The 15,694-nt window shown below is 48.5% G+C and overlaps 9 protein-coding genes across 9 annotated transcripts; 4 read left to right on the top strand and 5 right to left on the bottom strand.

The window, feature by feature from the left end:
- Positions 1-70: 70 nt before the first annotated feature.
- On the bottom strand, positions 71-707 carry SERLADRAFT_438152 (uncharacterized protein; the record flags this gene model as incomplete). Its single annotated transcript, XM_007318500.1, has 5 exons — positions 71-97; positions 151-237; positions 292-459; positions 517-594; positions 678-707. 5 exons carry the CDS (start codon positions 705-707, stop codon positions 71-73), a joined length of 390 nt encoding a protein of 129 aa, XP_007318562.1.
- A 366-nt stretch (positions 708-1,073) lies between these two features.
- SERLADRAFT_468019 (uncharacterized protein) lies at positions 1,074-3,153 on the top strand (the record flags this gene model as incomplete). Its single annotated transcript, XM_007318499.1, has 2 exons — positions 1,074-2,723; positions 2,778-3,153. The coding sequence occupies one exon, from the start codon at positions 1,557-1,559 to the stop codon at positions 2,703-2,705; it is 1,149 nt and encodes a 382-aa protein (XP_007318561.1).
- Positions 3,154-4,049: 896 nt separating this feature from the next.
- SERLADRAFT_468018 (uncharacterized protein) lies at positions 4,050-5,174 on the bottom strand (the record flags this gene model as incomplete). The annotated part of the gene is made up of 2 exons (XM_007318498.1): positions 4,050-4,927; positions 4,992-5,174. The coding sequence occupies one exon, from the start codon at positions 4,919-4,921 to the stop codon at positions 4,307-4,309; it is 615 nt and encodes a 204-aa protein (XP_007318560.1).
- Positions 5,175-5,609: 435 nt separating this feature from the next.
- On the bottom strand, positions 5,610-6,238 carry SERLADRAFT_361552 (uncharacterized protein; the record flags this gene model as incomplete). The annotated part of the gene is made up of 1 exon (XM_007318497.1): positions 5,610-6,238. One exon carries the CDS (start codon positions 6,210-6,212, stop codon positions 5,610-5,612), a length of 603 nt encoding a protein of 200 aa, XP_007318559.1.
- A 63-nt stretch (positions 6,239-6,301) lies between these two features.
- Positions 6,302-7,815, top strand: SERLADRAFT_361551 (uncharacterized protein; the record flags this gene model as incomplete). Its single annotated transcript, XM_007318496.1, has 6 exons — positions 6,302-6,777; positions 6,888-7,031; positions 7,097-7,192; positions 7,250-7,411; positions 7,471-7,677; positions 7,728-7,815. 6 exons carry the CDS (start codon positions 6,475-6,477, stop codon positions 7,785-7,787), a joined length of 972 nt encoding a protein of 323 aa, XP_007318558.1.
- Positions 7,816-7,996: 181 nt separating this feature from the next.
- On the bottom strand, positions 7,997-10,165 carry SERLADRAFT_356127 (uncharacterized protein; the record flags this gene model as incomplete). Its single annotated transcript, XM_007318495.1, has 9 exons — positions 7,997-8,153; positions 8,214-8,363; positions 8,419-8,483; positions 8,543-8,645; positions 8,709-9,464; positions 9,513-9,616; positions 9,672-9,803; positions 9,862-9,923; positions 9,983-10,165. The coding sequence occupies 9 exons, from the start codon at positions 10,077-10,079 to the stop codon at positions 8,138-8,140; spliced, it is 1,485 nt and encodes a 494-aa protein (XP_007318557.1).
- Positions 10,166-10,251: 86 nt separating this feature from the next.
- SERLADRAFT_468011 (uncharacterized protein) lies at positions 10,252-11,694 on the bottom strand (the record flags this gene model as incomplete). Its single annotated transcript, XM_007318494.1, has 9 exons — positions 10,252-10,642; positions 10,696-10,749; positions 10,806-10,842; positions 10,899-10,975; positions 11,035-11,097; positions 11,155-11,201; positions 11,254-11,270; positions 11,326-11,454; positions 11,508-11,694. The coding sequence occupies 9 exons, from the start codon at positions 11,627-11,629 to the stop codon at positions 10,376-10,378; spliced, it is 813 nt and encodes a 270-aa protein (XP_007318556.1).
- A 1,377-nt stretch (positions 11,695-13,071) lies between these two features.
- Positions 13,072-14,402, top strand: SERLADRAFT_468008 (uncharacterized protein; the record flags this gene model as incomplete). Its single annotated transcript, XM_007318493.1, has 3 exons — positions 13,072-13,704; positions 13,759-13,978; positions 14,047-14,402. The coding sequence occupies 3 exons, from the start codon at positions 13,324-13,326 to the stop codon at positions 14,223-14,225; spliced, it is 780 nt and encodes a 259-aa protein (XP_007318555.1).
- Positions 14,403-14,532: 130 nt separating this feature from the next.
- On the top strand, positions 14,533-15,373 carry SERLADRAFT_468004 (uncharacterized protein; the record flags this gene model as incomplete). Its single annotated transcript, XM_007318492.1, has 3 exons — positions 14,533-14,715; positions 14,775-14,993; positions 15,060-15,373. The coding sequence occupies 2 exons, from the start codon at positions 14,628-14,630 to the stop codon at positions 14,945-14,947; spliced, it is 261 nt and encodes an 86-aa protein (XP_007318554.1).
- Positions 15,374-15,694: the final 321 nt, after the last annotated feature.

The raw sequence follows: 15,694 nt of genomic DNA, 5'->3' as shown, positions 1-15,694 counted from the left end.
TGCTGTATTAGGCAGCTGAAAAGCGGCTCACAAATAGAAATGGGTACACGGATAGTTAGAGTCAAACATATTAGAGTTTGGCCTTCCCTTTGGCGGTCTGGAAAGCGAGGCAGTTTGAGTAAAGGAAGTAACGGACTGCGGTGATCTCACCTTTAAGACACCGTCGAGTTTGGTAGCAAGCATAATGTTACCCTTTGCCTTGAGCTTTCCCGTGAGGAAAGCCTTTTGGCCATCCAGCTGCCACGAATTTGAGAACGTGATTCATTTCAGGTAAATAAGTGGCACACATACCTTGCCCTCTGCAAGCTGTGTGAAAACGTCGTCTGAGAAAATGAGGGTGACATCCGGTTTTGGCTTGGCTGGTCCCTTGTAGACAGATCCGCTCTTCTTCAGGTCGATGGTCCAGACAGCCTCCGTTTTGTCTGCGTTGGATATCCGAAGCTCAAAGATGCCATTTGTCTGAAAGGGTTTGGAAATGAGGCGGCAGCGGGCACCTCGGCGGGGACATCTACCCACCTTCTTTATCTGCGTGGCCCTCTCCTGCTCTGTGAATCCGCTGAAAGCAGAGTTGAGGGCGGATATAATGTCAGATGCCTGCGGGGATAGGTGGATTGCTCCAATAAGTCACTGCAAAGCGAACGCCAGCCCGGCTGGCTGGCTGAGAAGAAGGCAATTACCTTGAAACCTTCAATTTTGAGATCTGACATGGTGGTGGTGGTGGTTGATGTGATAGAGGGACAGAGCTCGGGTGGCTGACGACGACGGTGAAGATAAAAGTGAGCAAGCACTCATTGCACATGATATTTTTACGTTTGCAGCCGTACACCGCGCAGCCGGATCCGGAAGTTACGGCACAACGTAGCTATCGCACCAAAACATTGCTCAGTATGAACTGCAGCCGTGCTCACTGACAGAACACTAACACTTCCTAAACACTTATCGAAGTAAAGTGCATTCAGTGTGCCAGACAAAGAAAGCCGTCTAGACGTGCATCGTTTCACGAAGGAATAGCCAGAGGCTAAAGGTGCGGCTTTAAGTCAGAGTCAGCCGCATCAAGTATACCCCGTTAACTCAAAAGGACTAGGATTCTCCTTTGCATATTTACGGTACATTGGCTTGGAAGACTGCAGAGAGCGATCCACTGGCGGAGCCAATACAGTGGAGCGGTGGCACTTACTGCACCAGACACGCAATCATCGAGCGGTGTAACGACACGGAGCTAGCTCGATGGAAATGGCTGGCAACCAAAGCACTCACCTTGGTGTCTCTGCAAGCTCTGCACGACAATATACTGACCGGTCGTATGTATGTTCGTATGGCTGTCCAGGGGATGATTTTCATGATGTTGGTGCACGTTTGAGATCTGAGGTGCGCATTCCTGCCACAGTCCCAAAAAGGCAACTGGATCCCATTGTGGCTAGAGCCATGGTCGCTTTCCACTCCGACCGACCTCACCGCCCCCTTCCCGCTCACTCCTTTCTCCCTTCACCAAGACACGCCCACGCCCACACCCTCCCCCGCCAGCCTGCTCGCCGTCGTCGTCGTCCTCGACAGCAATGAAATATATCGAATTTCCTGAACTATCCCGCCTTGCACAGGCCCTCACCCACGAAGGCCCTGAGTGTTCAGTACACACCCGCCTCGAAGCATACAGCTGCAAGAACATCAAGCGCGACAAGAAACTCTTCAAGTCTCTCGAAACAGCATACACAGACGAGCTCTCAAACTCACCGCCTCTGCCCTCGTGGCTCGCTATCGACCGCGAGGTTGATGTCACCCCCTTTGGCCCCATCGACAAACACGCCAGCAGAAAGACTCTCTACCTCCTCATAGCCACCCTCAACATCGCGTTCCCTGACTATGAGTTCTCGGACGTGAGGCCTGCGCACTTCAACAAGGAGGAAAGTGGAGCCAGCGTTCTGAATAGTCTCAGCACCACATTACTCTCACCCCATCGCGCAGGTATGCGCGCTCCCAGGACATATTCATCGTATCCACCCACGTCTCCCAATTTCTTCCCTTCATCTGTTCCCACCTCCTCATCGCCCATGAACAGCACGATAGCCAGCCCTTACGCTCCACCCCAAATAGTGTCAGGCACCCACCCCACGCTCTATCGCATTCTTGACGACGTCATCGGTCTCACTGACTGCGAAGTCTTTTCATATGCACCCGACATCGACTCTGACCCGCACGCGAACGACTTCTCGGATGACGAGGATGACGTCGTGAGTATCGGGGATGAATACTCGAGTGACGATGGCGACGACGGGGCAACCTTTGACTTCGACGACTATGATGTAGATGACCATCCGTATCGCTCCCAGACCCATCGTATACCCTTTCGCAGTAGCACGGCTGACAGTGCAAGCAGTCGAAGTCAGAGCGACTCGCCCCCTAAAGCCACGAGCAATAACATATATGCGCTGCCGTCCTACCCCCACATACGAATGAAGCGCCGTGGTGGCGCTCTCCTATGGTCTTCGCACTGGTTCTTTTTGAATCGGAAACTAAAGCGAATTTTGTTCATTTCCGTATGGGCGCATACCAAGGGCGCGAATCGGTCATGGGCAGACAGCGATGTGGATGAGGAAATGTACATTGGTGCTGGCGATGATAAGATTGAGGGATTGAACAAAGAACGGTTCTTTGGTTGGGAAGGAGATATTGGTGCAGGCGCAAGAGCAATGGGCCTGACCGTATAGTTTTCATGTTTGTGGAATGTAGGTGTTATCCATTCCAAGTCGTTCAACAAGACAGCTAATAACGCGTTTTAGTTAACTTTTTCATCATACACCTGCTTCAAGGATGACACACCTTGTTCTATTTACCGATGGTTTCATTGGCCTTTTCCCACACGTACCGGTTCCTACTCGAAATCTTCTCCTATGGTCTTCAACGCCACGTATGATTATCTTGTCTGCCTTGGTTACCGCATTAACTTGTTGTACCTGTATATAGCCTTCGCTGGAACTCGTACCAGCGATTAGACTTACCTATGCCGTCCTACCTTATCATGCGCGTTACTTTAGTTTCCCGTCCCCAATACCTATAGACTATTTGCACAGTGCGTGCATCATCATTGGTACTATTGTGTACAGTAGTTGTATTGATTCGCGATACTTGCTGGTCTTGTCTCTATGCTTGCGTTTTGAAGGGAAGTTCCATGTGATCAAAACTCTTTGGTGTATAGGATGCAGAACATGCCAGACGTGGCTTTCATGAGGATTTGCAGATCCATAATAACCCAGCGATGGGGGTTGTATGAAAACAGCGTGAGTCATTTTCACATATATATTCAAACGTACGTCTCGAGTCATATGTTTTATGTTCATAATAGCAATACTGACGTATATGACTGTATGCGCATACGCTCTGCTGTGAATAAACCACTTAAGCTGACGGTTCTCGTCGACAGAACAAGAACTCACCAGATTGAACCCCACACGTCCGCCATGGGGACATATTGATATAGACAAGAAACCAGCTGACAAAAGATATAAGATATGGAACGCACATCTACTGCCTTCCCACAGCTGCAGAATAAAATTCGATCCAGGACAGAAACACTGGGTCTGTCGTCGCGACATCGATAACATCTCGCGACAGTGCCCCGCACCAGTCCTCCTACTCAACCCTCCTCCCCCTTCGCAGATCGCCCGTCATCACGGCGATCCACCCCCACTGGCCATCCGGCAGCCCATACGCCCACGCGAACGGCTGGCGTGAAAGACTGGGGACAAGACGTGGGGATGCGTTGACGGAGAGCGGTTGAGGAGGGTGCCAGTGGAAGGGTCCGGAATCAAAACTGAGGAAAACGGGCGGGATCTGCCACTTTTCGCCGAAATGACAATCGATGGCTCGGACTTCGGAGCTAACAATCCGCTACTCCTTCCGCTCTCCCGTCAAGCGTGCCGTCAACCCCGCTGACTCGGAAAGGATCCTGGACGACAGGTGAAATAGCAGACGCATCGCTGAGGGAAAAGACGTACTGTTACATTTTCTTGCAGAAACCAAGGACCCTTAAAATAATCAGGTCAATGTCACCAGGACATATGGAGCTTGAGATAACGGAAATGAATTTTCGAAGGTGTAGGTCCATAGAACCGTGATTCCTTGAAGGAGTATTCGAATGGGGCAACAAGTTCATTTCAGCCAACAGCTCTACAAACATGCAGTTACAGGAGAGTAGTCGATCTAGTTTGCTGGCAACGCAATGGACGACAATAATCATTTATATTATCTTAAAAGTATCTTTACATTACTGGCAGAAGGGCGTACAACGATCCATACACCAACTATTAATCTATAAACCAAACGGCAATACCCTCTCACCCCCTATGAACCCATCCCCACCCATTCCCCACCCCTTGTTCCATCCCTCCTTCGATTGCCTCGCCTCGCTAATCTCAAAGAAGATAGATCCATCGTACAACCTCCTCAGATCCTCCTTGTCCACTCTCCCACCCTGCTGCAACAGCAACCACGCAGTGACCCACTCAAACATAGCAGCAGACCAACCAAACGGGTCGACAGCGCAGCGTTGACCCTTCATCAGTTCAAAGACTTCTAAGAGGGACAACGAATTGGCAAGCACGTCCGGATTCTCCTTCGAGCGCTTCGCATACCTGGCGAACAAATCTTCAAAGCGTGACGGTACGAACCGCCCTTCGTTATCGTAAATCCCAGTGTCGGATCCATGCTTGCCCTTATGGATGTGCGGAATAAAGACGCGGAAGAAAGGATCCGGAAAAAACGACCTCTCCAAGCTGGTCGGGAGCGTAAAGCTTAGATTGACGATGAAGATTGTGAGAAAGGAGAAAAGCATGTTGAATCCCAAGTCGCGGAATCCTCTGTATGTGTCCAGGGGCCAAATCTCGCCATCGGCATCTCTATCCCAGAACAATATATGTTGCTGCATAACGGTCTAGACATGGGGCATAGAGCCAGAAATAAGTGCACATTTTCAAAAATTTAATTTGAATACGCACATATTCTTGGTGCTTTTTCGAGTGGGCTTGCGAGCCATTGGGCTGATCAACGCTGGGCGCATACGTAGCCCTCCCGACGTACGGTCTCTCGATAGCTTTGTCGGTATCGATGCAGTATTCACGCTCTTTGGTGACAGGTGCCCGCACTGCGGTAGTAACGAGTCCAGGGGGTCCAATAGCATCGTTAGGCATAATAGGGGTTCGTGATCTTGCGTTACGAGGGAGTGAATGGGAGGAGAGCGTACGTGAACAGATGACTTGTATTCCCTACTTATAGGACGGGGCAGACAGAGGAATGCATTTCGAACACTTGATCGTCATCGAACTCGAACGTCATAAGGTGGCGGTGGAATACTAGCAGAATACCAGTGGTGTCCGTGCCATCGATCATCGTTAACTGGACGGTGCCGCCCAGGAGGACGATCAAAACCACCATGTCGACGATGCGTTCAGGTCTGTGATATGTATTGTAGTTTCACAGTTTATAACATGTATGACATATTGAGCTCTTCTGTGCGAGCTTTAAGATGTAGAATTTCACCCCTTGATACAGACCAAAATCAGGTACGCTGAAAGACCAAGTTCAGTGAATAAATCGAAAAGTACAGTATCGAGAAACTAACCCACCTGCTTATTCCTCTGCTTCAAATCTATACTTTCAGTTGAATAACGTCGTTTTCGCTTTAAATCTGAAGAGTTCGATTTGATTGGCTTTGGAACACCAGCTTTAGGATGCCAATACGAGTCCAGGGATGTCCCAGCTGATCCAGGAATAATACGCTCTTGGTCATTCCAAGCAACGTCGGCCAAAATCTTGGGAGGCGCATATACTAGACTCCGTGGTGCTCCTTTGAGCCCGTATCGTGCCTTGAGATCTCGCAGGTGTATAGGATGGCGTAGCTTATACAAACTGCGTATGCGATACGCGTATCCAATGCGTGCCCAGTCTGCACTTCCCTCATTGAACTCTTTATTTCCTACCCCGTCTTCTGGCAGCGGTGGATCTCCACCCTTGCGCGTCCGCGCAGGGTCAATCTCGCATATGTACGCTAGGTGCGAGAGCGGTGCGTTGAGGTAGAACCAGACGCGGTGGACTGTGTGTGCGATGAGGTAGCTGCGAAATTCGTAGTTCTTGACACCTTGGAGAATTAGTTGCATGGCATCGTTTTTCATAGGCAAGATTGCATCCTCGCGAACAGGTGTTTTGGAATTTGTAGACATCCGTCCGCAACGTTGTGAATTGCGGAGTCCTTCAATGAAAATCAGCTTCAGCCACAAATAAACACACAACTCGAAGCGGCTCGTAATATGCCCCTCTTTGCTATAACCATCATCGTATCAGAAAATGACTGCAAAGCCCGTCCAGCTTTGATGTAGTGTCAATAGCTAGCCTCTCCTACCACCATCGTATACTATATCCGAGAATCAACTAGCATCTTAGTCGCGATAAAATATCCCTGCACAGGCTTGACGTGGTTCTGAAATGCGTTTACGGTCTCTAGTGCCCAACACACTTCCTGCAGCTTTCGTTGATGCTTTGGTTTCATGTGGCATTAGAACAGATGCAGATCTCTTATTCTCCGGGTCACCCATTGATATTCTATCAAAACTACCTCTCAACGTCGTCTCACTAGCTGACCTCAAGAAATATATCGAAACAGTCGCAGAAAAAGCCTCTGCACCTGGCATTCGGGCAGACGACATGCTAGCAAAAGAATTGGAAAGTTCCACCAATAACGTCGACAGCGATACGTTCGCAACCGGTATACACGAGCTAGATCAGCTCGTCAACAGTTTCGAGCCTTCACGCGTCTATGAAATTACCGGAAACAGAGGCTCAGGGAAAACGGTACGTCGTTCCCTATACCACTCGCGTATTCACGTCAACTTGCTGAGTTAACGTCCAAGGTTCTATCTCTTCACATAGTCCTTCGCCATCTCGCCTTGCACCCAAATTCCAGGGCACTTTGGATCGATACAACGGCTGATTTTTCCGCACAGAGGACGGCCATGAAGCTCAAGTTTTATCGCGGAGAGGTAGTTTCCAACCATAGTCTATGACGTTGTAGTAATTAACAGTGTGGACTTTATTTATTTATTTCAAGGGTATCGAGACAGTCCTTGAACGGCTCCAGGTGTCGTTTCTTTTCGATGTAAATGCTGTCCATGCTGCCCTCGAGGCACTTCGCGTCACTTTGAACGTAAGCTAAATGCCGCAGCTGTTTTTCTTTGAATATATTGTTTTCAACACACCACAGAAGGATCACTCTCCACCGAGGATCCGCTGTATAGTGATCGATTCCATCACATCTCTTATTGGCCCCATGCTTAACGCTGTCTCATCCCATGGTCACGCGGTAATGGAATCATTTATGCGTCAGCTTCGAGACCTCGCCCAAACGCAATCGTTAACCGTCCTAGTGAGTTCTTGCCAACTCAATTACCCATCACCGACGTTAAATCACTCTTCCGTTGAAAGGTCATCAACAATACATCGGCGTTTGCACCTTACAACCCCCTTTCTGCACAGGATTCGAACGTTAGGAAACCTGCCCTTGGTCCGTCATTGACTTATATGACGGACTGCACACTCTGGCTGGCCAAACAAGAAGGCAGTCCTGCGCCAAGTGGCAATTCTGAACAATCCCCAGTATATGTTGCAGAAGTCCTGAGGTCGAAGATGACTGTAAGTTTTATGAACAATCGCATGAGCGGGACTACAATCGAGTTTTGTAGAAATCGGGAACCCAGTGTGCATTCGAAATCCATCAAGGAGTTTTGTACCCGCACGAATAATCATGCCAATGAAGTCTCCTTACTCTCGAAAAATAAATATATACACTCCCTGCACGATAAATATGACATATTTACGCCGCACGTAAGGAGTGGACAACGCACAGATTTCTTCGTATTGTGCCGATGTGACTCTTAAGCTCTTTGTGCAGAATGTACCAACGCGCAGAGCGTTATAGACTTGAGCATCGTACAGGGCGTTGGTACGTCGATCTTACAAAAGAAGAACAAATATATGCACAAAACATCACATTATACGTTACATAATAGCTCCAATCAATATTCAAGTTGAACATAACAAATCTAAGACATCGTCCTTCGGAGGTCATATCTCCAGGATGCAATCACAAGAATCACAGGTCACCGAAGCTACCAATGCAACTCTAGTTAGGGACGTGGTTTCAAAAGACGCACGACGATTCTACTCACCGATCAGGCATAAGCACAGGGGCAAGCAAGCTCCACATGTACAAGATCATGCAAACCCAGCTGGAAACGACTCTCATCCACATCGCCGTCTCAGACCTACCGATGTATACGATCTCCTCTGATTCTCCTTGCTCTGTAGAGACAACATTCCTGTCGCATGTCGGTCGTTAATGGGTTGAAGCAGACATGTACAGAGGCGACCTACCAATCTGTCAAAAGCATGGCGACATACATAGCACCAATTGCGAAGATAATATGGAACCAGGAGTACTGAAGAATAAATCAAGATGAGACCATGGAGCTCAAAACATGGCGGCAGTACTACTTACGTTGTAGCGGGTCCCAGTACGTTCATCATCCCGAGTCTCACCCAAGTCTTCCTCATCCTCGTCGTCCTCGTCTTCTTCATACAAAGCAGAGGCAGGAATGGCTCTAAGGACCGGACATCATTTAGAACCTGTACGCTCAGTGCAATGAAAAGCTATCACCACGTACCCAGCTTCGACAGCAGCTAACAATGCTTGATATCTAGGTGACTCGATCCTGCCAGGCTGTGTACTTACGACTTCCATCTCGGCATGAGGACTATCGTCAATAGGGAGCTGGACTGCTCCACCCTTCTTGCCTCTCCCGACTAATGCACGACTCTGCGTCGCGGCCCTGCTTGTAGAGTACGCGATAGCCAAGAACGTGAATACGGCACCCAGAGCCACAGTAGTCGTACGTGTGCCAGACGAGGGACCCCCATTCCTATTCCATGGATTGCACGACTCGTGGTCGTGGTTACTGATTGCAGAAACGATGAGGTACGTGCAGTATGCAGCCACCATACCAGATTGTGCGAGACCAGAGCGGGGGTTATGTTCTTGAACGAGAGGGTGAATACACATGATGGTAATGATGACGCAAAGGGCAAGGTTGAACGAGATGAAGAAGCGATTGAGAGTGCAGCCTGAGCCTGCGAAGAAGGCATACAGTACACCGGTTAGCGCGATCGTTGTTATGTACATTCCAGCGGTGGAACCGATAAGAATCCATTGCCATATATTTGAGTTAGACCTCTCCCAGTTATCGAGACAGGTCTCCGACCATGAGTGTGCGAAATCGACCAGTAAGACTAACCCAAGGAGGATGAAAATCGTTGCGCCTATGAGGGAGACGTAGTTTCCCCAAAAGATGAAGAAGCCATTGGGAATGAAAAACGAGACGACCACGAGTATTATCCACAAGAGCACTTTCGGACCCCACCATCTATAGCGGATTAAGGTGAATATTACGGTCGCAGAATAGCCTACTCACCCATTCTGAATGGCGGCCCGCTTGTCACGCGTATCCTGGACACCGATAAGAGAGAGACTAAGTAGCGCGTGAAGAAGAGATAGTGCAAAGCAGATACGATGAACCTGGAAGATGGGATATCGTGAGCGAGTCCCAATACCCGTTGCGTTCACCACATACCGCCAGAACTCCATAACATTTGCCGTCGTCGCAATCCATCTTTATATAATCATAGCTCCAATGTTCGATTTGTCTTATAGCGAATGGCGTCTTCATGAGCCAGGCCAACAATGAGTTGAGCAAGAATATAATCTGCGGGTCATGTAAGCGGAGCATCCTCGGGTTTCAAAGCAAGAAAGCAAGAACTCACAGCAAACCCAACTCTTGTCGCAATGGAGGAGTTGCAGTTGCAGGATTTAAAGAACATCGAAGCTAAAACATTCCGAAATGATTGTCAGTTTGGACACCGGAAGTGCGAGGTGCAAACTTACCAGCTGTGGATGTACAACAGAAAGCAGCGCCTGCAAAACATGATGTAGCTATTGCCCCAAGAGGACCAGCAAGTGGTAGCGAAAGTAAGAGACCCATAGTTGGGCTATTGCACCAAACCTAGTGGCGGTATTCACGATATTGCTTTCAAGCAAGTTGCACTACTATGATGGTCGCAGTAAGAGATTCGCAGTTCACGTATGGGAGCAAGGCGCGGCTACTTGCGGTAAGACTCTCCCACGGCTGTGGTGACACTGACTTGATATAAAACATACAGTAACTTTGAAAGCGAGATAGCATATACAGTGATGCGTGATACGTGGCTAGAAATACATTGAATAAATCCATCTCAACGCTTTAGGGTTTTCATACTCTTCCTCTGTGGTGAGAACACCTCAGCTACTTTCACTCCTCACTTTGGTGAATTTGAGCGTCGACAAAACACTGAATGGCTTGACATTTACACCGGAATTCGAATTTGAAGCGATCACAGGAGTAGTCACAGGAAAGGCTTTCTTCTTTGTCGCTGGCTCTTCGTCCCTTCCGTTACCTGCAAAAGGAAGCGAGCGCTTCCTGGGAATGCGCTCGATAGGTACCATTTGCAGAGGCTTGGGGGGTGATACTCGTCGTGCGACAAACAAAGGAGGTTGTCCAGGAAGTCTCTGAATAACAGACCAATCAACGATAATCACCATGAAGTAGACAGAACCTATACTTCGAACTGATATCTGCAAACAAGCTTATGTTCTTTGCCTTTTTCTTGCCAGGCCTGTGCAAAGGGGATTAGCAGAGAGTTTGTCTGCGAAGATAGTTTCCTTCACCAACCCTCGTGACGATATATAAGCCATCATACCGATACATGCTGAGGTGGAAGACGAGTAAGTACACATCTTAATGCATTTCAAGAAAACGACGAACCCTTCAGTGGGAGCATACATGGATGATAACCTTGCGCTCCTGATAACTCTTATCGGGAGCTTTGTCTCCATAGAGACCTATCCCAGAGAAATTACAGTCAGACTCAATAGCCCACAGGAAACATCCGGTTACTTGCCAAGAGAGAGCGATTGCCCCAGTCATCCCAAGTCTGATCTTCCACCTGAGGTCCCACACGAAGCTAAAGAAGACAAACTGTTTGTGGGAAGTCATCGGCACCCAGCTGGACTCGGCGCACCCTCTTCAACATCCCATCTTTTCCTTCGGCATAACGTGCACGTCCCCCTGGGCAAGCTTGTGAAATAGTGAACGTGGGTCGAAATTGAGCCGGACTAACCTGCACCCGTGTATATACTACATAAAAATGAACATGACAAGTCATTACAAATCAAAGTATGGCATTACTTACAACGTTTCACCATTGTCTTCATCGTCAGAATATGAGCCAGATAGAGCTATCGAATAGGCGCCTTCATCTTTAGTGCCATGGATGCCAGCCATGAGTGGACCGTGAACACGATCTAGACTGCATGCCTGCCTGATGATCCGTGATCAGCAGTGATACAGATCAACAGTAACAGAGGAACGTACCGAGATTCCCAGTGCGTGCCAACGCGAATGCCTGGTATATGGCCAAAAACATGTCTGCAGCAACGAGAGAGAGAACGATCAGTGAAAATGTATGTACCACAGGAGGCAACAGAGCTTGTCATACCCAGCTTGAACCGAAAGACCGGTTGTCATCCTCTTTCCAACGCTCATAGCAATGCAATGCTATCCAAGGTCAATGTTGGTGTGTGAGTGGTATTGAATTAACCGTCGTCGAAGCTGTGATAAACGCGGTTTCAGCTTTTCAAGTGTGTGTTTACTGGCAAACGCGTGTTTTGGCGATGACACACGATCGGCTTCAACAATAGGTATTTTCAAACTCAGCGCACGTGAGTTGGGAGACCAGACATTCGACGGACCGTGAGAGATTAGTGCTACCATGGACCTCGTCCAAAAGTCACAGTTTTTCACCTTGGCTTTCTACCAATTTTCAACTCGCCACTTGTAATCAGAGTTGAGGAGAAAGTCAACCCCTGCAACCCTACTATCACCCATCGTAGTGGTGTTTTTTTTAAATTTTAATATTTTAAATTCCATTCAAGCTCGCAGTCTTGCAATTGTACTGATCGTGCCACATTCTGTTAATTTCTGTGCATTCCTCGTCATATGGATCATCAATAATTATTCCACTTCTCCATCACCTGGTCCCCCCTGGCTATCCAAACATCTTTGCTGGATCATTCCTGCCATCAAGCCGTTGAAACAGGAGACCTGTTAAGTGGAAGTTAGTCACGGCTTGATGGACTGCTTCTATACCTGAAAGCCGAGGAGGAGGCACCCTCAAAATACTGGCATCGGTTGCCTCACAAACGAATGTATAGTCCTGGTCAAGTCACTGAATGATATATTCCTCCTCGGACTTATCTGATCGCTTTCTCACTCGCAGCATCTCCTGCATTGCGATCGACATGCTCATACCAACACTGAGTTAGTCGAGGCCACAGCTCTCGCCACACCAAGGCCTTTATATCGCAGCGGCATCGCTTCACCTCGATCTTCCCCACATGACGTTGACAATCACGAGATGCGCGGAGTTGCACATGTACATGGCAAGGATCACCTTCTACACGCTGTTCTTTCGCCTCGAACTGCCAATCGCTTGCTCCTTGTATGTACATTTGCACCGCGAGCTTACCGACAACTGCAACTGATCATTCAACCAACGTGGACGAGACACCCATTTAGTAGAACTTGTCTCTACCGAAGGAAACCTTCTTCGTATGTGCCTCCAGGGACGACAAAAAAGAAGATGGTAGAGTGGAATGCATCCTTGTTGCGGCCCCTGGCATACAGCAGGTAGCGGTGAGGTGAACAGATTACACAGAAAGGCGACTGACTAGCTCGCACAATGACTCCCACATGCGACCTATTTGATCTTGGTGTTCTAACTATTCTTTTTCGCGTCCGGTCCACAAAGCTATACCAGATCCCACAAACACAGACACGATGACAGAATCGCTAATCTTTGAATTTTAGGTTGTCGCGTTTGTCACGTGCCCGGAAAAACAAGAAGTCAAGGGGTTCCAATCCTTCCATGCGCTTCGTCGCTTCGTCAAACTCACGATTATCAATACTGATATCTGGTCTGGATGATTTCTTCCCCGCTAGATGGACTAAGATAACTCTCGTTGGTGCCGGGGCGGCTTACGTCTGCGAACATCAGTGTTATACTTGCTTACGGGGTTCCTTCTGGTGTCGTCGGAAAGTCGGAGTGGCACGGGGTGGATAAATATTTATAATACTTAGAGCGCATCATCGGCCTCCACACGGAAGCAAAACTTGTTTCATATCGTCCATCATGGCATTGGTGCCCACAGACTTGAAAGCCGTCCTAGACACCCTCCAAGGTGTGTTTCAACGGTACCCGCGCGGCATCACCGTCGCTGCTCTAGCCAGCGCCATAACGGTACCATGGCTGCGGAGAAACTACAATCAATACATCGAAATAGGTCCCGGAGGGCTTCCATACAATACTTTCGGCTGGCTTATCGCTCTTTCTCTCTCACTGTTTGGTCGGGAGACTGTATCCACAGCCATCTACGACAAAGATCCCAATAAAGAGACCTATCTGAAGGATCCCGCTTCCATACCTGAACGTCGAGGGCTTCGGCCACAGACCGGGTGGCACGTATTTCCACAACGTCAGCTCACCAAATTCTCTCCAAAGAGTGTTCGGCAGGTGTGTTTATCTACCGTGTATCGAATCGTCGTTGTGTCTTATTACTTGATGTAGCCGCTTCTGGATATCTTCAACAAGCTAGGCAAAGCCAACCCAGGGTTGGTTGAAATTGCCAATTCTAGGTTCGAAAAGCATCATGATGCCATAGTCATTGCATCGTCCAGACCTTCTCCGCACAAAGTCGCCGATCACGCCAGACGGGAGATAACACACATCCATCAAGAAAAGGACTTTTCATTGCACGCAATCCTAGCGCCCCAGGATTGCAAGCTACGTACGTGATCACCGAACTTGAGGAAGCTGGTCCCTGCTTAATATATTTATATATTTATCTCATTTCAGTCATCGAACGCGGTTGGGCCGAAAGACACCCTCTCGCCAACAGCGTAGCCCCTAGCCTTGGTCTTCCGAAGGAGTATTTATTGATATACTCACCGAGGGATGTGGAGGAACTTGAAATGGTGGAGCGCATTATAGTGGCCGCTATTGGTTTCCAGACTGGAAGCCGTGAAGTTAACTAGCTGGTACCCTCCTAGAGACTATAAACAAGTTGAAATGTGCCCCGCTGCCCTAAATTACTTCACCGTTGTCCTTGTTCTAGATTACTGTACCTACTGTGCACTTTGACAGTTGGAAGCCTTCCATGTTCGCCGTGCCGACCTGTACACCGTCATGCATATGAAAACCATCTATCTGGGTAGTGTGTTTGCATAAGGCAAGGCTGCGAGGTAGGATGGTCATTTGACGCGCACCTACAAAGTTCATGCTACAGACGCGATGAGATCACGTGTCGGTAAAGTCATTATCGCTCTCTTTTCGAATTTCGCCACGGAACTGGCGGCGACCGTGACGGCGACGTTCACGACTACGGTCTCCCTGCTTTTCTCATCGAACATCCTCATTACACTTCTCGATCCTCCACCATGCAAGGCTACTTCCAACGCAGGATTCTTCGTATAGAAGCCACATTTGGAATTTCTATGCTCGAGCCCTGGGAGAAGTTCTTTTATCGTGAGCTACATCCGCGACCGAGTTCTCGAGCTTCTCCAGATAGCTAATGTCGAGCGCAGTGACGGTGGTGTTCTTACTTGCCATCCTCGTGTTCACGGGGTTGTATCAGTATCTACCTCAGCATCTCATTGATATGCAGCGGCGTGTCACTTACTATTTGTGGGGCGGCTCTGAGAGCGAAGAACGACTATTGCAGCATTTGTGGGATGCCACAACGAAAACGGAGCTTTAGTTGTGGTACCTACCTATCTCCCTCGAATGTCAAGTCCCTTGGAACGGTATGTCCCCCGAACGTGTCTGTAAAAATATCTTCAACTGAATGAACGCTTCTAATCCCTACTTAGACTTGATTCATTGTACTCGTCTCCACAAGTTATCGTCCCATATACTCATACGCGGTCTCCTATTCTATGGCGCCCTTCTGGAATATTCTTAGCGTCCATCACCCCCATTTTAACGACTCGAACTCGGACTTTGTGCTTGCATATGAGGCTGGCAGGTGAAATAGACGGCAGTCGCCACGCTTTTTTCATCAGCGAGGACTATATCCGTTTTTGTTTTTTTTCTGATGGATTTTTCTAGAGGTACACAGTTGGTAATATTATCCTGTGTCAAAGTGACAGATGGGGAGCATGACGTTCTGAACAGAAAAGTCTTTCGGTATGACAGGAACGATACACCACTGTGAGACGCCCTTTTTCCGTGAGTAAGACAAACACCCTTCCATGCTGGAAACCGAGGCTGTGTGTGATTACCCCGTGGAAGTGAAACACGGCGTCTCCATGAGGCTCCAACTGGGTGGCTCTCTGACAACACTAAGCTAGACGGGTTGCCTGGATGGCGTCACTATAACCATCGGGTCAATTCACTTGGCATATCGCAGTCATTTGAACTGACACTCGAACATGCTTTCGAGGAGATGGGGCTGCCACGAAAAACGTTGTCAGGCATCGCCAAACTGTCACTTACAATGCACCAA

The sequence above is a fragment of the Serpula lacrymans genome, assembly GCF_000218685.1.
Source record: "Serpula lacrymans var. lacrymans S7.9 unplaced genomic scaffold SERLAscaffold_7, whole genome shotgun sequence".
NCBI classification, from domain to species: Eukaryota; Fungi; Basidiomycota; class Agaricomycetes; order Boletales; family Serpulaceae; genus Serpula; species Serpula lacrymans.
The sequence above is the reverse complement of the archived record's forward strand: the minus strand, read 5'-3'. Positions and strand labels throughout refer to the sequence as shown.